This window comes from Brachyhypopomus gauderio, unplaced genomic scaffold (genome assembly GCF_052324685.1).
Source record: "Brachyhypopomus gauderio isolate BG-103 unplaced genomic scaffold, BGAUD_0.2 sc160, whole genome shotgun sequence".
In the NCBI taxonomy this organism is placed as follows: Eukaryota; Metazoa; Chordata; class Actinopteri; order Gymnotiformes; family Hypopomidae; genus Brachyhypopomus; species Brachyhypopomus gauderio.
Genome location: NW_027506981.1, coordinates 121,517 through 144,775, shown reverse-complemented (window position 1 = coordinate 144,775; position 23,259 = coordinate 121,517). Strand labels below are relative to the sequence as shown.

The 23,259-nt window shown below is 46.3% G+C and overlaps 1 protein-coding gene across 1 annotated transcript; it reads left to right on the top strand.

Moving 5' to 3' along the window:
• The first annotated feature begins 1,239 nt into the window (after positions 1-1,239).
• Positions 1,240-23,204, top strand: tmem164 (transmembrane protein 164). The gene is made up of 6 exons (XM_076994766.1): positions 1,240-2,609; positions 9,179-9,228; positions 12,149-12,215; positions 19,611-19,689; positions 20,880-20,980; positions 21,493-23,204. Exons 1-6 carry the CDS (start codon positions 2,172-2,174, stop codon positions 21,697-21,699), a joined length of 942 nt encoding a protein of 313 aa, XP_076850881.1. The 5' UTR covers positions 1,240-2,171; the 3' UTR covers positions 21,700-23,204.
• The last annotated feature ends 55 nt before the right edge of the window (positions 23,205-23,259 follow it).

Below are 23,259 nucleotides of genomic sequence, written 5' to 3'. Positions count from 1 at the left end.
ACTCGAACGACGTGAATCACGAACGGCCCAAACAAAACAGCAGCACTGCCGGCTACTGGAACCACGCGCAAACTTTATTTTTGGGTGAAAGTTGCTGTTGTATTCTCTCCCCTTTATGACTGGAATCCGCTGGTTGCTCCAACAGCCACGGCGAATTCTTCACAACAGCGCGATGACTAACCAGGTTGTTCTCAAATAGCAACTGCCCACCCGTGGTAGATATCAGCACAGTAATTCTCTTGACGCGCCCACCGAACTCGACGGTATTAAGCTGGTCCAACAATGATGACTCGCCACCATTAGAGGTGCTGGAAAAACCTGATGACAGCAGGGGATCTGCCCACATAACCACACCCCTGCTATTTATAACCCCAGGATACACCTACCCCGCGACTCACACGGCTCCACCACAATTTGTAATTAGGGAGGGAATTAGTGAGATTACCCCCAAAAATCTCACTCTGCCACATAAACATGGTCTGGTGCTGTCTTGTACATAGTGTAGATGTTGGTGTAAACATGGTCTGGTGCTGTCTTGTACATAGTGTAGATGTTGATGTAAACATTGTCTGGTGTATTTCCTCCATGTGTTGGAACATCATATTTTTTAAAGCAACTCACAAAAACAAATATACAGAAGAAATATATATATATTTAAAAATGCCTATGCCATAAATTACTCAGATTTTCCAAATGTTGCAAGCATATATTCATAATTATATTTTCTATGCATTATTACTGGTAGACCAAATGAGCATCAATGCATAGACTAACTGACTGTCCCTTTGGTATCTTCGTTTAAACGGATGTTATGTGAGAAATTTGTGTTATATACATTTTTATACTGGTTTTTGGCCACACCTGTTTCGTGTAAAAGACGAATTAAAGTCACCAGAAGAGGTCGCGTTATTTTTTTCAAGCGCACCCACCTTTGAATCAAACCGCTTATTGAAGAACAAATTAAAAGATGCGAACAAAAATGTATTTTTTTCGATGTCCAACATTTTCTTTATGAGAATGCAACAACGAAAGGCCAAAATAAACACATTTTATATTCCAATAATAAACAGCATTTGCACGGATATTTCGCGGGGTGTTATAGTTAAGCCTAACTGATGGCGTTAGTAATAATGATTTTAGCTTAAATATAAAAGGTAGTGGTAATTTCTTTCTGTTTTTTTTTTTTTCTTTGTGAGGGGGCAGTAATGAAGGAGTTAACAGCGAGCCCCGCAGAGAGGGCGGAATCAGTCGCCTCATCCGACCCAGGAAGCGGCGGTACACACCAGCATGCGAATAAAAATGGATTTTGGGGGAACCGACCGTAACGAAACCGTGTTGTGGTGGGCAGATTTCGAGGGAGGGAAGGGGCCTCTGGTGAACTGGGCGACGTGAGGGGACCGAGCCGCCACAGAGCCCGTGTGTTTTAGGGGTCGTGTGAAGTTACCTCAGATATCGGACTGGAGCTAACAGTTTTAGCGCCCTGCACCTCGACCGAGTCTCTCAAATGTGTAATTCGCTTCGTCGGTCTTCATAGTTTTTGGGGAGGTTTCTCCACACAAATGTTCCTCACGCTAGGTGGGGTTACCTCAGCCGGGTAGCTGGTGAATGTTGTGAGGAGGTCTTGGCATATTTGAGTGGGTGGTTGTTAACAGCCCGTGATAATTTGTGAAGGGACTGTGGTTGAGGTTGTATTACCTGTGAAGATTTAATGCTGGTGTGTATCTTTCTCCTCCACCACCAGCGCCGAGGGACCTATAGCTAAACAGCTACTTATCTGTCTGGCTAGGTTAGCGTTTTGTAATTGAGCTTTTGTCGTTATCTGATAATATATATTATGTATATTTAATCTACGTTAACCCGCCATATAGGGTCTTTAGTTCCAGGAATCGTTCTTGCTCGTATTTTATCGCTGAAACGATAAGGGTTGGTGTATCGTGAACGAAGTCCGCGCATCACGATAAATAATCCAGAATTTAGTGGATATCGTTGATTTTGTGCTCGTCTGTTGCTCGTCGTTTTGAAATTGTAATCTCACCAGGCTAAATTTAACCAGCTAGCTAAATTAAATTTACCGTTACATGTCAAAAATTATTACTCCGGCGAGATTTAGCTGTTGAGCTCCAGTGTCCTTATTTTGAAGACGTTTGTGTTGGGGCGAAACGTTGCAGTTCATGTTTCGACAAGAAGTCAGTGTACTGTCCTTTATTCCGTCTTGTTCGTACCTTTTCCAATACGAGAAGAGGAACATGTCTCGATATAACATCTACAGTTTGCTGGACTGGGTGTACGGCGGGGTGGATCCCAAATTCGAGGGCAACGGAGGCCCCGACTGCGCCGCCTTCATCACCCCGCACCAACGACTGTGTGAAACGGTCATCATCATTTTAATGTCCGTCGTGGAGGTGGTTTTGGCACTCAGGAAAATAAACGTTTCTAAAGAATACAAGGAAGCGGTGAAGGATGGACGCAGGCAAAGAGAGGACAGTATGGGGAAGAACCTGTTGCTGGTGGCACTGTGCATGACATTTGGCATCGAGGTTGGGTTCAAGTTTGCTACCAAGACGGTGATCTACCTTCTGAACCCCTGCCATGTTGTCACGATGGTGCAGGTACGTGATGTGTAAAACAGTAAATTTCCTCCTTCAAAATGTGCTTATCGTGTGACAGAATGAATATTTGAGCTGGGGGGGACATTCAAAGAAACAAATGTAATATACATCTCATCATAACATACCTGTCATGAACCATTTGTAGGGCAGGCAGTTCTGTGCTTGTACTGAGAGTTTGTAGTCACCCCTTTTTTTGTACATATGAACAAAACACTAAATAATCTAAATGAAATTGCTGTTATTCTGCAACAATGCAGCCAAGACTTTATGTACTTTGTCATAACACTTGGTCAGCTATTGATTGAAATGTGTGTGTGTATATATTATATATATTATGGCTTGCAGTAGACATTGTCACAAAACAGCTTTGCAGAAACTAGTAAACGTTAACTTAAATGGGGAAACCTTTGAACATTGGGCAGTACCGTTGTAGAACACATCAATGAAAGAAACCTTTATACGTTTTTAATGTTTTAAGTTTTTATATTTTATCTGACTTGTTGCTAGCCATATCATACTAATTTGGAGATGACAAGAAAATACATTTATGCAATTAGATTAGTTGAGAGTTAGTTTAATGCAAAAAAATATATATATAAAAAATACAGGAAAATAGTACATAGTTGAAAATGTAAGTTATATAACACTGTGTCCATTTTCGAGAAATATTGTTCATTGGGTGTGGTGCAAAAGAGGACATGGTGTAAATGGTTTGCCTGCCATTAAAAGCGTATCTGTTTGTGATCTACAAATATGAATGCATGCATTTTCCTGATCTGTTCTCTTCCAGATAGTGGTGCCAGATGTCTAATTTCTGGTTAAATACTGGTCTGTGTGAGGTAGAAGACACTTCCAGAGCCAGCCAAAAAATACGAATAATACAGTGACTATGGCAGTTGCAATTAGCCGAAAAAGTGAATTAGAAGACATTACAACACAGTGCACACTTGATATTTGTCAGCCCGTGTGAACACGCATAATAACAATGATGAGAATAAAGTGTGCAGAAGTATTACGGTATGGCCTCTAGTTGTATCTTGTATTAAATGACATGTTTTATGTAACAGAAATTAATTGGCTTATCAAGGCTCAGATGGTGGAGGGAGTTTTATGTAAACAGTCCTGCATTCGGTGTGGTGTTTTGTGTGTGTGTGTGAGTGATGTTTTGTGATATGTATGGTGTGGGATGGCGTGGTGTGTGGGATGGCTTGGTGTGTGGGGTGGCGTGGTTCCATTAAACTCCATCACTTGTCACTCTGTGTGTGTTATGATATCAGAGTATTATCCAAATGTCTGACTGTTTACGTCACCTTGAAAGATCTTTACTGAATAAATCTAATATTGACCAAGGCATTGATAAGGCAGATAGGTCTAAGTTGTTCAAACACACTGTACGGCCAAGAGTTTATGTACTTTGCTGTATTGCCTCTAGCCGGCTATTGATTTCATGCCTTTGAAGGTCGAGCATCAAGATGAGTTGATATGTTAGTGTTTCCATGCATTAATAAATTGATGAATGGATTAATTTTTTAATTCATGGTTTCATGCGTGGTCATGTAAAGGGTACCGCAAGAAGTGCATTTCCTATTGCACCTTTCTTGACAAACACCTCTGAACTCGTTTGAATGATGAATTATAATAATACTCATCTGTACACATACTAGCAAGTTCAGGCTTACGCTGTATGGGCTAACAGTCGGCCGTCTTTTTTTGTAGCCGGTTTCAAAGTTCATATAAACCGTACAGCTGCCTACATTAAAAAAAAAGCCTTCTAAGATTTCCTATCACACAGGATAGCCATCGTTAGTAATAGCAATTGCTTTCTCGGTTTCTCTCTTCCCCTTTTACATTAGGAACTCCTGTTAAGTCTTACTCTACTGCTGCATACGCACTTGCAGTGTCGTGCTATGTGGACACAGACAAACAGCATTCATCAATGGGGCGATAATCGAAGCTGCCATGCTAGTGTTAAAATCCAGCTCTGCATTTCACGAGTTATATTAGGAGTTCTCTCTCTACCCCTCTTTACCTCTCTCTCTCTCTCTCCGCCAAGCAATGATTCTTCACATGCTAGGCCACATATCGCAGTTTGTATGTATGAGTGATGCTGTAAGACTGTTGGTAGATTTCCTCCATTTAAAAGAAAGCTGGAGCGTCATACGAGAGCATACTGGACACGTTTGTTCCACACCGTAAACGCTAAACGAACGAGCTTGTGCCGCACACACTTGTTAGGCATGAATATTGGTGTTTACTGATACAAACTAAAGGAAAATCTCCATGAATCACCCCAGTCACAGGTCCCCTCTACACCAAATGGATCCAGTGTGTAGGGAGGACTGAACACTCTCTCATTCCTCCCGTAATACTCATCAAAAATTAACCGGCTAATATAAATCTGTTCATTTGTTTGTTTACAAGGATTCATTTCCTGTAATGTTTAATATAGCCAATAGCGATTCACTAAATGGGTTATGCTGTGGTAGAGAGGTTTCACTCGTGTCAGGTTTCGGATCTGTACCTCCGCTTTACATTAGTGGTTTACATGTGAATCGGGTTTTGTTCCATGGGGGGTCAGTGGCTCTTTGCAAAGGGAAGCTCTGAGGAGAACTCCCAAACATGGCCCGCATGAATAACTCCCTGACCACGCCGATATCATCCGCACTTCTAATATTAGGAAGACGCCAGTTCAGCCGCTCCGTTTCTGGTCGGGGATTAAGGGCTCGGTGCTGTTCCCCACCAAGAGAAGTATGGCGTCTGTCATCAGTTCAGATGAAAAGGCAGAACCGTTCTGCGTCAGTGGCAGATGAAGGACATGTCCACCCTCAGCGCCTCGTACGCCTGGGGAAAGGTGTTCTGTCTTTAAAATTCAACTAGCATGACAATTGTTTTCTTTTTTCATGGCATATTAGATCTGGTCTGCTGAATAATCATAGTTCAAATACCTGACAGGACAAGTATTTGTCTTGTGTTCTGCATGGTCAAGATATATGTAAACACAAAGTACCAGTGGTGGAGCCTGAAATATGTGTGTGTGTGTGTGTGTGTGTGTGTGTGTGTGTGTGTGTGTGTGTACGTCATCCTCACACTATTGACTCACACTCGTTCTCGCTATATGTAGATCTGAACAGTCCATGGAGATCACTGTAGTTATAATACTGTAGTTAATACTTCTGTTGAATCAGCCTCACTACCCAACACATTAAGGATGCCTGTGGTGTATCTGTCAGTGCAGACCTCAACTACTTTTAACCCCCACCAGGTCTTTGTTCTGTTCCATCTTCCAGCTCACCTTGTTGAGGTAATTAAGAGCTGTTTCACCTTCAGGTTCTTGACTCGTAAGAGGACCTGGGACAGACCAAAGACCTGGAATGGATCAGGGTCCATAAGAACAGTAATGGACTTTGAGTCATGGCACCTTTTTAATTGAAATCTTGATACAGTGATTAGTATTCCATAACCTCATCATGTGTACATGGTGGAACAGCCAGACTTGCTAGAGTCATGATGTTTGGCCCTCCAGTCCACACCATGTTGGGTTCTGATCCGAAGATCATGGTAGATTGCTGGTAGAATCCTTAGCGATATAAATTCAGATTTAGTGTTCAGCAAAGTATTGACTTTTTTGTAATAAAATATTGCATATATTCTATATTGATAAATATTCATATAATAATTAGTTGTTAATATATACATTAACATGAACGTCACATTTCCTGTACTACATATATGTGGTACATGTGGTTGGCAGCAGTGTTGCAGTTTTCTGAAATCACAATAAAGTAAATTAATTTCAATTCCTTATTCACTTCACTGTGAATTTCACCATGATTTTGCTGTTTTTCCTCAATGCAGATTTGAAGTTTTGGGTACAGTGCAGAACTGTTTTAGACTGCGACCACTGCAGAGTTAATAATAAACGTCTCTCCCTTCTCAGTGCCCAACGAGCCTCAGATCCGTTAACCTTTGCTACTTACTGCTGTCAGCGAACAGACCCGTGCTTGAAGTAGACCGTGGATTTCAGTGTTGATCCATTGTTATATTTGAAAAATCCCCAGAGTTTTTATTTTTGGTTCCAAAATGAATATTAAAACATTTGAGTGCTGTAATAATTTCTAACGAATGGATTAAGTTACATTGTTATAGTGCTTTTCAAGTAATCGCAGCAAACTGGTTGTCATCACACCTTTAGAGTAAGTATCTGTTAATAAGTACAACAACATAATGAACACGGCAGGTCCGGTACACGAGAGGGTATCATCAGTCTGTTCCTTCACATGGATCGCTCTTCGGAAATGAGCTGTGCGCCAAGAGCCGCGCTCATTTTAATTATTGACGGGCTCTTGTTGTGCTGTAGGCTACCCTGATGTCACACCATTACGGCCTTCAAGCTTCTGGTTTCCAAGACGCCCCAACGCCGCAGCAAACACCAGAAACGTTCTGCTTGAAAGGTTACGGCTCATTTACGTTCGAGCTCCGCAGCCTTCAGCCATCCGGCAGTCTAAAAGCACTTGTGTGTTGTGTATCCTAGACACCGTGACATTTTATCTTGTTTCCCTTGGAGCAAGCACCGTCGGCCGTATCCTAAGTGATATTTTGTCCCCGTATCACACCGGAGTACATGGAACGCTTTGTTTTGTTTCAGGTGACTTGAGGTAAAAAAAAAAAATCCAGAAGTTGTGACCTGCAGGCCAAAAAAATGTATTGAAATGCAAACGAATATTATATAAATGAGTGCTCCCATCAGATCTGTGGAAATTCTTGCGTGTCATGACGTGTCCTAAGGAATGTTGCTTTGATGTCTTGGTTTACGTGACACACATTTGCCCTTAACGCTGCTTGGAGTCGGACAGGACTTGCACTGGCCAGCCGGAGAGCAGCAGCGGAGTGAGGGGTTCATGACCCTTACGTTTCTGTCCTAGTGTGTGTTCAGTGGCTTTCTGTTCTCTCCTGTGCCCTCTGTGTGTTATACACATTGCGACTAACATTTGAAAACTGATTTGGAAAATGTATCCGTTACACTGGTGAGCTCTTGAGACTGACTTGTTTGGGGGGGGGGGGGGAAGAGATGGAAATCCTTGCGAGCTAAGCTCGAAACCCTACCAGCATTCATTCTGATGGGTTGGGCTTATGGTTTGCCAGTGAATTTCAGTCATCTCACTCCCTCAGGCCTGACTGTGAGAGGGTGTGACGCGTTTGTCCTGTTTCCCGGTGGGCCCTCGATGGCTTTTCCTAGGACAACTGACATCAGCTGTAGACATCCCCCCCCCCCCCCCCCCCCCCCCCCCCCCCCCGGCTGAGGTAGCGAACGCCAGCAGCTCTGCCCACAAACCCTGATTAGCCCTGTCAGTACGGCACGCTGAGTCCTGTCGAGACTCTGGCCTCCAGCCAGACCGCCCTGTGCTAACACTGGAGCCATAGTAAAACCTCCAGTATCATATCAGGAAGACTGGGGGAGACCACTGGTGTTTGACAGCTTAGACCTACCAGCCACTACCTTATTCATTAGTGTATTGGTGTATTGCAGTGGTGGTGGTGGTGGGGGGGGGGATTGCATCTTTATATTAAATAAGAAATTTAGACTTCATAATCTGATGGAAAACTGATGTATGAAGTGCTTTCTTCTGTCTGCTTGTATTGGTGTGCAACAGCTGCCAGTGGCTGCCTGCCCATGTCCACTTCCAGGTAATGAGGTGCAGAATAATGTAGCCTACAGGGAAGCAAGTTCTGTACACACTTCACTGGGTGCACATGACTGGACAATCCAGTTCTGCAGCTCTCAGGGTTGGGTGGGGCTTTTTTTTTTTGTTTTGGACTATGGGTGTGGGAGGTGGTTGTTTTCGTGTGTAAGTGTGTGGTGGTGGTGGTGTTTTTTTGTTTGTTTGTTTTTATATCCCCTAAAATGTACAGTCCTTAAACTAACAAAAAGCCTTCTTTGAGATTGTATTTTTGTTTGCCATTAAAGACTTCCCCATGAAGGTTAGTGACTATAGCTTGCTGAGACTACTGTGACTATAAGTGTCTACAGTTTCCTGACTATGAGCCTGCGTATTAACACAGCAACCGCAAAGTTATGAAAAATACATATTACATCAGAAAATTCAACAAAACCTCCTCCACGCCTGCCCTGTTTGTGTCTCACCTATTTCCCTTCCACATGAATCACAGGGGGACAATGTGCTGGAGTGACCTGGCTAATTATGTGACCTCAGTGCCAGGAGACCGGTGAGGTGTTGCTGACTGCCCACTGGCTCTCACACATGGCGGGCATATGCTGTTCCAAGCGACTTCAGCTCCGTGTAGCAGGACCATACCTAGCCTACTTGCGCTGTTTGGCACTGGCTTAGCATTCATTTCATTAGATACAGTGAAGTGCACCGTAACTCATTTTCAAAATGGGGTCCTGACCCGTTTCTGTTTGCTGCCGTACTGTACGTGTCTCCCGTTCATTCTGTTTCCGTGTATGTAATAAGCTGCATCAGCCAAAACAAAACTGAATAGACATTCTCTTGAACTTCAGAATTGTCCAGTAATTGTCCTTTCTGTCTTCGTGTTGTTCACCACTACAGATCTTCCTACTGGCATGTCCACCCGGGAAAACGGCCATGGTCATTTTTCGGTGAGTAACGAGCGCTTTTAAGCTTTTAAGTTTACCAAATCAAAACTAAAAATAAATGCTCAATGTAAATGTTGTTGTAGCTGTCTGCCCGCCCACCTGCCGGCACATCGGCCTATCGGCTCACTTAGTAGGACACCTGGCCACACCGGGGGAGTGGGCTCGGTTCCCAGAGCCCACGCGCGCCGTCATACCGTCAAATGTGCTAGCTGCTCTGGTCCAGAGAGTCTTCCAATTGCTGTAAATGTGAATAGCTTGTGTCTGATTTCTTCTTTTAAAATAAGTAGGCCTTTTAACACAAAGGCTGCCTCGGTGTAGCAGGTTGTTCACAGTGGAATGAGGGTTGTAGAGTATTCGCATAGGATTAGCACACCACACTGGGTGTTCCTGATGTATGGCTTTTGAGCGCCTCAAAGGAGAATCTCCTGCTGACGCAGGTATGTTTCAAATGTGCTGCATTAGAAAGGCAGACACAAATGACATCAAACCAAACACTGTCATCTATTCTTTATCAAATCATGACATGGAATGACTGTAAACAAAACAAAACAATGCCCGTGATTTTGACGTGTCCAGTCACTCCCAATGCAGAGAGCCTCGGGGAGTTAGCGATTGAGCACCAGCGAGACTGACTGAAGACGGAAATGGCAGCGCTTAAACGTTAAATAGATTAGGGGTCATATCTTCTCAAATGGACTCGCGCTCGAGGCGGATGTCTGCCTGAGACGTCTGTCTCTGTGCTGTTTGATAGAACGCACATTTTCGTTAGTCCTGTCCGGTTCCAGAAACGGAACTGACGTAGCATGCTAGGTTTGAACGTGGTGGGAAGTGTTTGTGTAGTTGCATGATAAAGTGCTTTTAGTCTGAGCTGAAAGATGCATTCGGTTCTCTCAAGAACATCATTAGCGTCTCCAGAGGGAAGTCCTAAGGATGGTGGTTGTTTATGATGATTGCTTGTTCTTTTATCCTCTTAAAATTCTCCTTCACGCTCTCTCTCTCGCTCTCACTCTTTCTCTTTCACTCCTTCTCTAAATCAACAATGACAGAATATTTGCCCGTTTTAGATGGTTTAATGTTTCTTTCACCTCCTTTCCAAGTGTAATTAGATCAAGGCCTTCTGCAAAAAAGAGAGAGAGGGAGGGAGAGAGAGAACATGTTGTACAATAAATGATGAAAAAATGGTTGTGAAATGTCACACCTTTATAAAGAAGCTCTGGCTGTTTGGAATGGACCTCGTGATGCGCAGGAGAAAGGTCTCAGCAGAGGAACCCAACCAGTTGCCTCCCAGTTCATTTTCCTTCGCCCTGCTTGGCACGAGGCGTGGCTGAGAGATTCCTCTGGGGAGGGCAAGGCTTCGCGGGCATGACGACCATGTCGAGTGATATCTCATTCTGCCAAACTCCGGGAAAGATCCCCTCTAGCCCAATGAACCCCACTGTAGCATGGAGCGCAGGTCAGGGATCAGTAGGCTTTGCATGGCTCCAGGTGAATAGGGACAGGGCAAAGCAAAGATGCTGATCTGAGATCAGGCTTTAAAGGGGTCGATGACAACGACACTGCAGCAATGTAATCTTGAGACATTTGTTCTTCTGACTAGTGTCTGATGAGCCTGGTGTATATCCAGATTTGACACAAGTACAGCAAGTTTCAGTGAAGAGAAAGCATACTGTTTATTTTGGGATGCTTCGCAGAGAACAGCTGTGAACTTGGAAATATCGCTGAAATTGCTATTGCTAACCATCAGAAGAGGTGGAGTGTTCACTTATGTGGGGGACACAGAGACACAAGACCCATAGGCAGGCCCAGCCACCTTCACCTACGAAGACACTCACCATCCCACACACACACACATTTCTGGCCTTTGGTCCAAGAGGAAGCCCCTGACCTGGAGAGCAGCCATGGCACACGCCCCAGCCGAACGCCCAGCGACGTCCCTGCTGTGGGGTCTCAGAACGCCAGATCTGAACCCACCTGGACGACGTCGTGGGTGACTCACACAGACGAGCCCATCCAGCCTATGAGAGATTGTGTTCCGTGAGCTGTGCGAAAAGGCTGGTGCATACAAGCAAGTGAGCAGAATGAAAGGCTTTAGGCTTAGATGGTTTTCATGATGGAAATAAATTGGCGTAATTTAATGTAATTCTGAAAGGTTTAAAATAAATTTAAAAAGAAGAAACACGCATTCCTGAAACTGGGGGTTTAAAGTTTGTATTGTATTTGACGTGGTAGACGTGCCATTCTGATTCGGCAAGTTTGCCTAACTGTTTGGCTGTGCTCTGTCAACTGGCGATTAAATATACGCTAAATTAACACCACATACGTGAGGATCTCCCGCTTGCGAACTCCAATTATGGCTTCCCTCTGTAGCCGTGACAACTGGAGGCGGGTCGCTGTTGCTCCAGTATCGTGTGTCCGTGCTAAAGCCTCGACTGTGCTCACCTCTTTGCGATGACATCGGCCCGAGAGCTCAGTTTACACAGCGAGCCCCGTAAACAATGACATTACACGCTTGTGTTGACACCATTTTCACTGGGCACCATGGTCCTGTGTGGCAGGGCTTGACCAATATAGGCCTTGCCTTTGTATCAAAAAGGTATTGTGTTGTGGTCCAAAAAACCCCACTCTGACTCTAATCTTCATTTCTCTCTGTTTCTCTGCATATATAATGTACACGTATAATGCAATACTGGTGGGGTGGGGGGGTGGGGGGTAAAAGCTTGCCTGTGTAAGTGCATGCAACGTGGCTCTTGGGAGCACGGCAGTAAATCTGGGATGGGTTCTGGTCGCCACGCGGCCTTTAACGCAGGGGTCAGCAGATGACTGTGTGGAATGTTCCCTCGGGCTAATGATTGACCACCACGGTGAAGGGGAGCGTGTGCGGGCGGATGTGTTGGTGAACGTTGTGTTTTCTCTGTTCTCGCAGGCTTCAGGTGCACATGCTGAACGGCGCTCTCCTGGCTCTGCTCTTCCCGGTGGTCAACACCCGACTAGTGAGTGCAAACCCCCCCCCGTTTTTTCCCTGTTCCCCCCTCCTTTTGTTCACTGCGAGAGGCACCCGTGCATGTTCATACACAAACATTAGACCTCACCGTTAAGGTTCTTCTCTGTCCCGATATAAAATGAGTTAAAAAGCTTTGGTGTAAGCCCTGGAAGGCGTTCGACCCAAGAGCCCAAGAGCCGACCACGCCAATGCCATTACGGTCATTGTGCGTCCCGGTCAGAGCCATTAAGGTTTGAGTGAGGCGGCGGCTCTTTGGGGTTGGAGCAGTCTAATGGCCCCTCCCCCCCGCAAACAAGGACACCGCAGGAGCCGTTTTCACGAAGCTGGCCGTCATTCGCTCGGCAGAGGCAACGTGCAAATATTTACGGGAAACCTCTTGCCAGAGCAAAAGTCAAAAGTCTTTCCAGGAGTGCAAAAGCATTTCTGTGTTTGATTCAGCAGCAGAACTGGTGCTCGGCTCAGGGTTTCACAGAACCCCCATCCCCCCCCCGCCGCCACACACGGGTTTATTAGCGTGTGTGTACTCTCACACAGGGTTGTTTGACAGCCTCTGTCACAGGGCCAAAATAGCGGAATGGTGGCAGCGATCCCTTATAGCACGTTTGGAGGGAGCGGTGCAGAGAAGAAGAGACCTCGGCAGCTCCAGGCACGTCCACCCAGGACTCGGTCCAGTCAGACTTGTGCCTGTGAAACTGCTCCAGTGTAACATTTGTAAATGAGATTAAAAAAAGAAAAGAAAAAAGGAGGGGGTGTGGCCTTGGTGCACTGATGCAGATTGATTGATTCATTCTGCCCCTCCCCGTCATTCCTCCCGGGGCATTCTCTCTGGTCTTCTCGGAGATGGCCGCCGCACGCTCTTCTGCTAGGGTTCCTTCCTGGACCTCGTGCCAGTTTCCAGGTAGAGCTGTAACCCGAGCCGCAGGAGGTAAACATGAGCAGATGTTTGGGAATGGGAGGATGGGGGGGAGAGGAATGCGTCTTCGGTAACCCCCCCCCAGTCCTGCTGGGATAGAGGACCACCTACTGCTGCTTCTGACCAATCCAACGGCTCCTGCAGAGATGAAAGGAGCACTGACACAGAATGTGAGGGATTAGAGTCAGGAGGGGAGAAGACACCCGAACACATGGCGTGGGAGCACGCTCTCTCTTCTCCTCCGAGACTGTAAATACTGTACATTTACAAAGAAGACACCCGAACACATGGCGGGGGGGCACGCTCTCTCTTCTCCTCCGAGACTGTAAATACTGTACATTTACAAAGAAGACACCCGAACACATGGCGGGGGGGCACGCTCTCTCTTCTCCTCCGAGACTGTAAATACTGTACATTTACAAAGAAGCTTTTGCAGACTTGCTTCCTTGAGCAAAATGAAGGGTGTGATCTGTAATACAGAATTTATAAAAGCTTGTAAAACGTCTGAGTCAGAATGTGGTTTCTGAGAAGGGAGCGTAAAGGATTACTATAAGGAACTATAAACACCTCAAAAAGAAGTCGGCCCCTATCTCTTGTTCTCCGTAAATGTTGTGTTGGGAAAAGAAAACCCTTTGCCCTGAGATGTTTTGTGGACATCCTCTGACTCATTCATGTTAGCAGCCATTATCAGTACCACACTGCCATCAGATAATGGACCCATTCTGAAGGCCTGTCCTCCTATGAGTTCAGGGCGTTTGTTGGTTAGGTCAATTTGATGTTAAAAGCTGCCAATAAGACATGTTCTGTGTTCAGTTGGACTGTTGCACAGTACAGAAAAATACAGATGGGTAAAAAGTGTGGTATGTCATACTCTAATTGGTTAATGTGTGATATTTGTGTGATATAATTATGACTTAATAAGTCAACATGAGGAAATGTTTCACTTTTACTGAGCAGACACAGCATGTCACCAGTACCACTGTTTGAGCCTTGAGGGTGTTTTTTAAACTAATGTACCCCTGCCTCGTCCCTCTCATTCACTTGGGTAAAAAGACACCAATAAACGTGCTCAAACAGATGGTGAAAATGGTGCATAGTTTGAGGGAAAACGAGTGAAAAAAAATTCAATAGTGCAAAGACGATGGTCTGACTGCAGCCTGTCCAGCGTGAGCGATGTTTTGTCTCGTTGAGGTGCACGAGCTGGCTAGCCATTGGTCCTCTCGTCATGGCCCCGCCCTCATCATGACCTGCTGTTAGGCATCATCTCCTTCATGCTCATTTCAGTGCGGTGGTGAAGCCAGATAGGGATTAACAGTGAGACATAATTCAGACAGCCTCCTGCATTACTTTCTTAATGTCCTTCAGTCTGTGTGGCAGAGATAATAAGCAAAAAACAGAGAGAGAGAGAGAGAGAGAGAGAGAGAGAGAGAGAAAGAAATAATAGAATACAATATCTTATTATAGTCTGTTCAGCTCCTTGGATTGTGTCGGGTGTGTCTGCTGTGTGGGAGTGACGCGTTACTTATGATGGAGCAAGATGAAAGGGCAGTGTTTACTTCCCACAGCACGCTCAAAACATTACCACAACCATCCTTTCAGCCCCACCCGCCCCAGCCCCACCCAGCCCCACCCAGCCCCCCCCAGCTCCGGGCAGCCACAGTAGCGTCTGTCAGTTCCCACGTCTGAAGAGCGAATCGCTCCCCCAACATAAACGCGTTCTTGTGCACGATGCACCAGGTCCATGAGGTCACGGTCCAGGCTTGTGTGATCTGATAATGACGCGTGGGGTTTGCACAACTGCTCGGTGTCCTCGTGTCCACCACCCTCGCGTCCCCGTCTTCACGACTGTCTTCCTGCAGCCTTGCTTGGTTAAAGCTGAAGACAGACGTGCATGCTCGTGGGTGGCAGCGTGCCCAGGTGATTTCCTGTTTGCCTAATGCTGATTACAAAGACCGTGGCAGCATTTGACTTCTGAGGGCCTTTATTGGCTTGTTTAATTATTTACTTGCCTGCATTGTTTGTGCAATATGTGTGTTTCCTGAATAGGGTTTTGCCTTTATTTCTTCACAAAAACACAAAAAGGAAATAAATTGAATGCGAGTGTGAACATTTTTGCCTTACAGTGTCCGTTCAGAAAGCTTCAGCGCCTCTTTTATCTAACAACATGGTGTCGTTAAGCGATGAAAATGCAGTAGGTCGTGAATGCAGATCACTTGACTGTTCACCAGAGTGCAGGGCCAGGATTGGGCAACCCTTCTCCCTTCTGTGGTTCACACTTCCTCACAGCGCAGCTTCCAGAGCACAAGAGTGCGTATGCTGAAGGCTCTTAGCCAGGCTTACCTCCCACAGTTGATCTCGCAGAAACTTCGTACAAAACGTTTTTTTCCTTTCTGGTTAAGATTTATAAATGGAGTTAGCTGACCTTGCTAAAATGGAATGAGATTTTCATTGAAGGGTGGTGTTGTAAAAGGGTATTCAGTTAGGTACGCTACAGTGTGTCTCACTCAAGGTTGCCATTCAGAGCTGGTTTCCTACGGTAGTGTGTTTTTATTTTCTTAATAATGCCTCTTTGGTCTGCTGAGAAGGGCCAGGAAGGTACAGCCCAGCCCCCATACTGAAAATCCTACACATCATTGGTCAGATTTTCTGTCATTTTGCTAACAGACTTGTATTTTCAAATCTCCTCAGAAGGAACATGTAGGCACATACACAGCAGCAAGTCTTGGCAGTTTCGATTAGTTCCACTCTGATAGAAATGCAAATGGTAATTCCAGAGTAATCCCATAGTAACTAGTGGTAAGAAGTGTATCCTATATGAATAGGTTGAAGTTTTTATTTTGGAAATGTGTACATTTATATTATGTTATTTTTTTCCATTCAATTTTTTCTGTGAACAGCTAGAAGGGCCTGACTGCACACCACTGCGTTTCATATATTTGCTTTCAGGTATTGTTCCAATACAATATATTGTTAGGCCTCTGTCACAGAAGACAAACTTTTATTGCCCTCTTCTATTTAATGTATTATACCACAGTTAATGGCCTTGTTCTGCCACGACGTAGCTTAAATCAGTTATCCAGCTTACGGCTTGGAAAATGCTAATCTTGGACATATGCAAAGTGTGGAGACAGTCATGCAAATAACTGTTGCAGTCTCCATTTTATGTGGACACTGGTGAAGAATATAAAATATCTAAACTCCTCGTGCATTTAAGGCTCTCTCTGCAGTTTGTGTCCATCTGGTGTGTCTCCCACAGCTTCCACGGAGGTGAGAAATGGCAGCCATTACCGGAATGGTGGGGTTGGTTTGAGAATACAGCCGCCCCAACCACCTCCATTGTATTTGCATAGATAGTTAGCGATTGCTGAGAAACGAATCCATTTATGTACATAAAACCTTGGATGTACTGCTGAATAATTGCAGACCTCACAAGTCCTATCTATGGAACATGGTGGCAGACTCACGGCCAGATGGGGGCGCCATACCACACCCAGGGCCACAGTGACAGCAGGCATGTCTTCCCACTTTGTTCGTATCTGCTTATAGCACTAGCCTGAAGCTCTGGCTCTGGGCCTGAACGAAGGATTAGAAAGTCTGATTCTTCAGTCAGCGCGAGGGTGGTGTCCATGGACCGTGCGGTCCAGAAGATCGAAGCTCAGCAAACCGCTCCAGATCTCCTTGGGACCCTCACCGGCAACCAGGAGATGGACTAGCTTCCTCCAGAGAGCAGGTTAAGATGGTCGTTAAGCTCCGCTGTCAGCCACGCTGTGGCTATGGCCTCCACTGGCCTGCAATCTGAGATGGAGGGGCACTGGCACAGGGATCTCCACCCTCCAGCCCTCGTCCTCCTGGTCAGCAGACGTAGGCGACACCACGTCGCAGGACGGTGGAGGGTTTCGTTCAAACTCGTAAGAAACTCGTTCCACTGCCTCTGATTTAGGTGCAGTGATGTGTCCTCCTTTTTGGAGGTCTTTCGACTGAAGTGGTGTTTAAAAAAAATACATTTTAGAATGGATTATGTATGTGCAAAAATAACCTGCACAATTTCTTTTAAATATCCTTAACCGACTCAAAATGAAGGTCCCTTGAAACGATAACGAGCCACTGCTCACCCCTCCTGTTCTGCAGCGGGGTGTGTCACGCAAATACGTCCTCGAGAGACGCAGCTGCTGGAGAGGAAACGTAGCGGTGCAACGTTCACGCCTCACGCGGGGGAAACGTAGCGCCCGGTTTGCTCCCCGAAGTCTGGGCTCGCTCCGGCTGCATTCTGGCCCGTGTCGCTAACCCCTGGTTGCCTGAGTGAAACACGCTAAGAGCCTCGACAGCCACCCGGCCACAAGGCCCAACAATTCACAGCAAGATCCCAACAACTTGTTAAATCAGCAGCAAGAAAAGTTCTTCAGACATCTGCCCCAGTTCTCTAATTTTTCCGCTCACGTTCTTCCCGTGTTGATAAGATGTTCGTTTTACAGTCGGCTAAAATACTAATAGCGCTAATATTATGTTGTAGTGCATGTGTTGATCTGTATGACGTTGGCACCTTCTGTGTATTACATTGTAACCCAACTGGCCTCAGTGGTTGGTACAAGAGAATTGTTCATTTGTGCTACTGTAGTTCATATATGAATGTGATTGACATAAAGTTGGCATCCCATCTCAACATGGACAGAACTAATGTGAACAAACCTTAATATGTCAAACCAAAGCAGCAAACAAAACATTTTACAGCACAAACCTGCTCAGATGTTTGGGACTATAAGACTATAAGTATGGTTAATATCGCACACACATTCAGGAATATATTATATAAGTTAGCGATAGCTGGTGGTCAATGGCCAATGAAACAGATCACTATTATTTTAAAATACTTACATTTCTGCTATGGATAAGTTAGTATTTATGTCTGTTTTAGTGGATGTTTAGTTGCCAGTGCTGAGTTGTTCTGACCCAGGTTAGAAAAGCAGGGAGGGGCACTGTGGTTACCACACATCTCTAGCGTTCTGCTGACTGTATCTGGGGTGTTGCCATCAAAAATAAACTCCGCTCTTCTGTCCTCAAAGACTGGAGACACACACACACACACACGCGCTACCATAGTCATTTGTTGAGGTCTATGCTGCCAACACCACCACTCCAGATACTTAAATGTCTGAAAAACCGCAGAAAAGGTTTGTTTCCCTTGCGTCCTCTTTAATGGAGCTACATCACCTGCTGCGTACGTGCAGGCGTAGAGGGTTGGGGGGGGGGGGGGGGTGGCTGTGGCATCAGGCCGTACAGTACGGACATGAACAGATGAACAATGTAGGCCCAGTTCCATTTTTAGTGAAACTGCGAGTGTGCGTGTTATATTGGTGGGTGGGTGGGTGTTATTCAGGCAGGGGTGGGGGGGGTTTCTGTCATCATCTTCACAGTGCAGGCCTGGTTTGAAGGGTGGGGGGGGGGGTTTCTGTCGTCATCTTCACAGTGCAGGCCTGGTTTGAAGGGGGGGGGGGGGGGGGGGGGGGTTTCTGTCGTCATCCTCACAGTGCAGGCCTGGTTTGAAGGGTGGGGGGGGTTTCTGTCGTCATCCTCACAGTGCAGGCCTGGTTTGAAGGGTGGGGGGGTTTCTGTCGTCATCCACACAGTGCAGGCCTGGTTTGAAGGGTGGGGGGGGGTTTCTGTCGTCATCCTCACAGTGCAGGCCTGGTTTGAAGGGGGGGGGGGGGGGGGTTTCTGTCGTCATCCTCACAGTGCAGGCCTGGTTTGAAGGGTGGGGGGGGTTTCTGTCGTCATCCTCACAGTGCAGGCCTGGTTTGAAGGGTGGGGGGGTTTCTGTCGTCATCCACACAGTGCAGGCCTGGTTTGAAGGGTGGGGGGGGGTTTCTGTCGTCATCCTCACAGTGCAGGCCTGGTTTGAAGGGGGGGGGGGGTTTCTGTCGTCATCCACACAGTGCAGGCCTGGTTTGAAGGGGGGGGGGTTTCTGTCGTCATCCACACAGTGCAGGCCTGGTTTGAAGGGGGGGGGGGTTTCTGTCGTCATCCTCACAGTGCAGGCCTGGTTTGAAGGGGGGGGGGGGGGGGGGTTTCTGTCGTCATCCACACAGTGCAGGCCTGGTTTGAAGACACACATGTAGCTCCCCCCCTTCCCTGTTTCACAGATTGGTATGTTTTTGGTGATTTTAACCCTGCAGGTCTGCGTGGAGAAGAGCTTAATATTTATCAGTCCAGTTTTATATGTCCTGATATGATATTAACAGATATGAAGGACATAAATGCTATGTCTGATATGAGTAATGTGTATATTGCAGTGTCTTAATGCCAGCATTATTTTGATTGTGATTTTGTCTCTCTAGTTAAGGGGACGTTTGAAGATTGTGTGCATTATGTGCTTAAACAAGTAAACGAGCTGCCATGTTCTCGCCTTTACAAACCTGCCCTGCTCTAACGTTGGAAGTTAACAGTCACCAAAGCCAAAGGTCTTGTCGTCCACAGCTCCCCTTCGAGAAGGAGATCTACTACATCCAACACTCCATGCTCTACCTCGTGCCCGTCTACCTGTTCCGGAAAGGAGGTGAGCCAAGCCTGCCGCACGCAGCCACGTCCGCGTGACGATGTGACGGGCGGAGGCCGGGGGGGGGGCACGCCTGCACACGCGCGCATACCACACCGCCTCGTTCAGACGCCTGATTTCACAGGCCACGTAAAAGCCGTTCACGTCGGCTCGCGTGCTAGCTTGCTTAGACGAGTTGGTGGAGGAAATGGTTTGGGCAGAAGAAGGTGCTCAGAGGCAGAGCTCAGACACCACCAAAGGAAGGAGGGGGGGGGGGGACAAACAACAACCAAAAATGGGATGATGCAATGCTGCCATCTAGTGTTGGTTCATGGCCATTGCACCAAAGTACAGGTCTAGGCATGTAAGTATGGACGCGATTGTCAACACGCCTGCATTGGCTTCATGGAATTACAAAGTGGGGTGAGTTGGGAAGGAGAGGATGAAAGGGATGATTCAGCTGCAAACGCGTGTAAAGCACAGGGTGTGAGGTACGGGGAGAAATGGGGCTTTTCACACCCAGACATTCATATAGACAGAGTCAGGGAGATGATCATCAATCAGATCATGTCTTCATCATATCATAGTACAATGAGCAGAGCTGTGTGAGTGTGTGAGTGTGTGTGTGTGTGAGCACACACAAGGTTCACGAGGAGGAAGGCTCTGGTCATGCGACAGCAGTGGTGGAGGGGGATGGTTAGGTTGGAAAGGAAGGAAGGAAGAGAGAAAGAAAGAGAAGGGAGGAGTGATGTGCTCTTACAGGAAGAGATATGATTGGGGGGGGGGGGTGGTCTGGGCGGGACGTGACGCCATGACGAAGGCTCCTCGCCGTACAAACGCAGTGTGGTCTGCTCTCAGTGGGCCGGGCGCACGCATTTGCATACGGACAACAATGTGCCCATTCATCGCTCCATCAGCTGGCCGTCCGCACACACCCCACAGGGCCCTGCAGTCATGCGACTCCACCCGTCTCCACTAGAGTGCAGCGCCCTCTGTCTGATACACGCACCCGTGCAGGGAGAATGACTGCTAATGTTAGCAGCTAGCACACACATGCACACAGACACACACACACAGAGTGTTGTGTTGGATCAGAACTCGCCGTCCTCCCATCATCTCTGGCTGCATGTAAATCCGTTGTAGATATGCTGATGTGAGCTGCACAGATACGTGGGAGATGTGTGTGTAAGGTTTTTCTTACTTGCTTTCAGGTGTGTACAAACCAGAGCCACTGAGTGACATGTGGTGGGCGCTGTTATCTACAGGCATCCTCTTCCTCTACCATTTTGTGTTTCTGCAAGGCCTAGGAATGGTAAGACACACACACACACACACACACACACACACACACACACACACACACACACTTGATCTCTCTCTCCTCCCCCATATGCAGATCAAGTGTGTTGGGTACCATGGTTGAGTTTACCATTTGCTATATTTCTAACATTGTTGGTCTACATGCACGACTGCCTTCCCACAAAATGTATGCAATTGGTCTGAGATTTGTACGAACATATTTCATATTATTGGCCCAGAAGATCGAATTCAAAGGTAAAAATGTTTTACCTTAATCTCGACATTACACACCTCATTCCTATCAAAGCATACTGTTGACTAACAGTAACTGTAGTACGGTGTGTAATTTAGTCTCTGATCTCACACACACACACACACACAAGCTCTCCAAACCGGTGTCTCATCCTCGTGCATATTCACACATTCCGTTGCAGCAGACGGCCCCTCCCACACGCAGTCTTTTTTTAATCACGGCGTCGCCACGGCGTCAGGTGGTGACCTCATCCGTTCCTTTGCTCCGCCCAGGTGACGGAGGTGAACCTGAACAACATGCTGTGCCCGGCCGTGTCGGACCCATTCTACGGGCCCTGGTACCGGGTGTGGGCCACGGGCCACCAAACCCTGCTCACGCTGGTGCACGGCAAGGCGCTGACCGTGCTCTCGCACCACACGGCGCCCGCCATGCGCCACCTGCTGGACGCAGCGCGCCTGCGTAACAAGAAAGTGGATTGAGCGCCCAGGGGACGCACGAGCGCCCGTTCCCCCGGCGACATCCGGAAACCCCGGTCTCATCGTTTCTCATGCACCTCCAGGGTTTTTTTGTTGTTTTATATTTCTCATTATGACAAATGTGTCAGTGAAAGCTCCCATTTCCCCTAAGGAGGAGCTGTAGGTCAGTGTTATATTGAACTGTTGAGAGAACAGGTCAGTCCTTTTGCCGAGTCATTAGCCACGTGAAACTTGCCTTGCTTCTTTCCGTGGGAGGTTTTTTGTTTTGGGTTTTTTTTCTTCTCCAAAACGGAGGTTCTGATAACTCACAGTGACACTTCTTCTCAAGTTGCCTTCTTTGGTTACATTCACCAGTAATGTGGGGGCCAACCCAGAAATGTTGCGGTTAATGGGAACACCCGTCCCAGCCACCTACACTGTGTTCTTCTCGAGGCGCGCCGTTTATTCCCGCGCTGAAAACACCGTCATTCTCAAGTGTTCGTACTTAGACGTTCAGCGCGTGCCGTCACGGTTAACATGTTGAAAGCTTCTTTGTGACGATATTGTGTTTTGTGTCAGAGATACAAGTTCTGTCAGGCCTTCTGCTGTGTACCTGACATGTAAATACTCAGCTTGCAGGATGACTGAGCAGAGCTCCTCATCGTTACTACTAATTATGAGTCACGTATTTCACACTCTCCAGTGACGTAAGCGAACTGTGCGGTCGAGCTGGGAACAGTCTAACTGCTGAAGGCAACAGCTGCTCAGATGTAGCTGGGATCCATAATCGATTTTAAAGGAAAGTAGGTTTTCCATAGGGACTCATTTTTTCTTATTGCCTGTTCGGGCAACATTTTGGGCACTGCAATGTTCATATAAGTATTATAGTATTCTTGTAAGAGTCTAGCTAGAGTTGAATTTCTTTTTTCTACGTTTGAAGCTTTTGAACACCTTTGCCTCTGTGCACATTACATATCATTACATGTACAATGAAGGAACATTTAACTTGTGTGAAATATCCACATAGGTAGTTGCTACACCCTGCAAATTGTAATGACGTTTAAATAGTTTGATCGTAATGATTTTTTTTAAACTGTGAAAACACGGTCACCTTTCAGAGAACTACAGCAAGAGCCAAGAACTTTGTTTCCTTTGTATCTGCTTTTTTTTTTTTTATCGTGCGGACGAGCATCTAGTTTATCGTCTTCGCTGTAAGAGAAGGGCGTCTTCAGGTTTACGAACTGGTTACGTCTGCTGGTGTGGGAGTTTGGCTTTTGCAAATGGTGCCATTAAGGTTTCCACCTGCTGTCAGATTGGTGCAGTGATGGAGGATGGAGTCAGATGCTCTTACAGACGGAGCACTGGCACAATCCAGATGGTCTCGTCTCCAAGGGGTGGAACTGTCTGGATATTGAAACACTGAAATTATTGACTGAAAGGGATTTTTATGAAATGTCATTTTTGTACATATTTTTGTGATGTATATATTGTACGTGTTAAAATAAAGTTCTTCCCCTAGTTGTCCATTATTTCCTTTGAGAAATGTTGTAAATGCATGCACTCATCCAGCATTTAGTACCTCCC

What these genes read in the sequence shown, in the direction of transcription:
- tmem164 (XM_076994766.1), top strand. Translation starts at nt 2,172, where the DNA reads ATGTTTCGACAAGAAGTCAGTGTACTGTCCTTTATTCCGTCTTGTTCG. An exon ending in CTACCTGTTCCGGAAAGGAG is followed by an intron (nt 19,690 to 20,879) that starts GTGAGCCAAGCC and finishes ACTTGCTTTCAG; the next exon opens with GTGTGTACAAACCAGAGCCA. An exon ending in TTCTGCAAGGCCTAGGAATG is followed by an intron (nt 20,981 to 21,492) that starts GTAAGACACACA and finishes TGCTCCGCCCAG; the next exon opens with GTGACGGAGGTGAACCTGAA.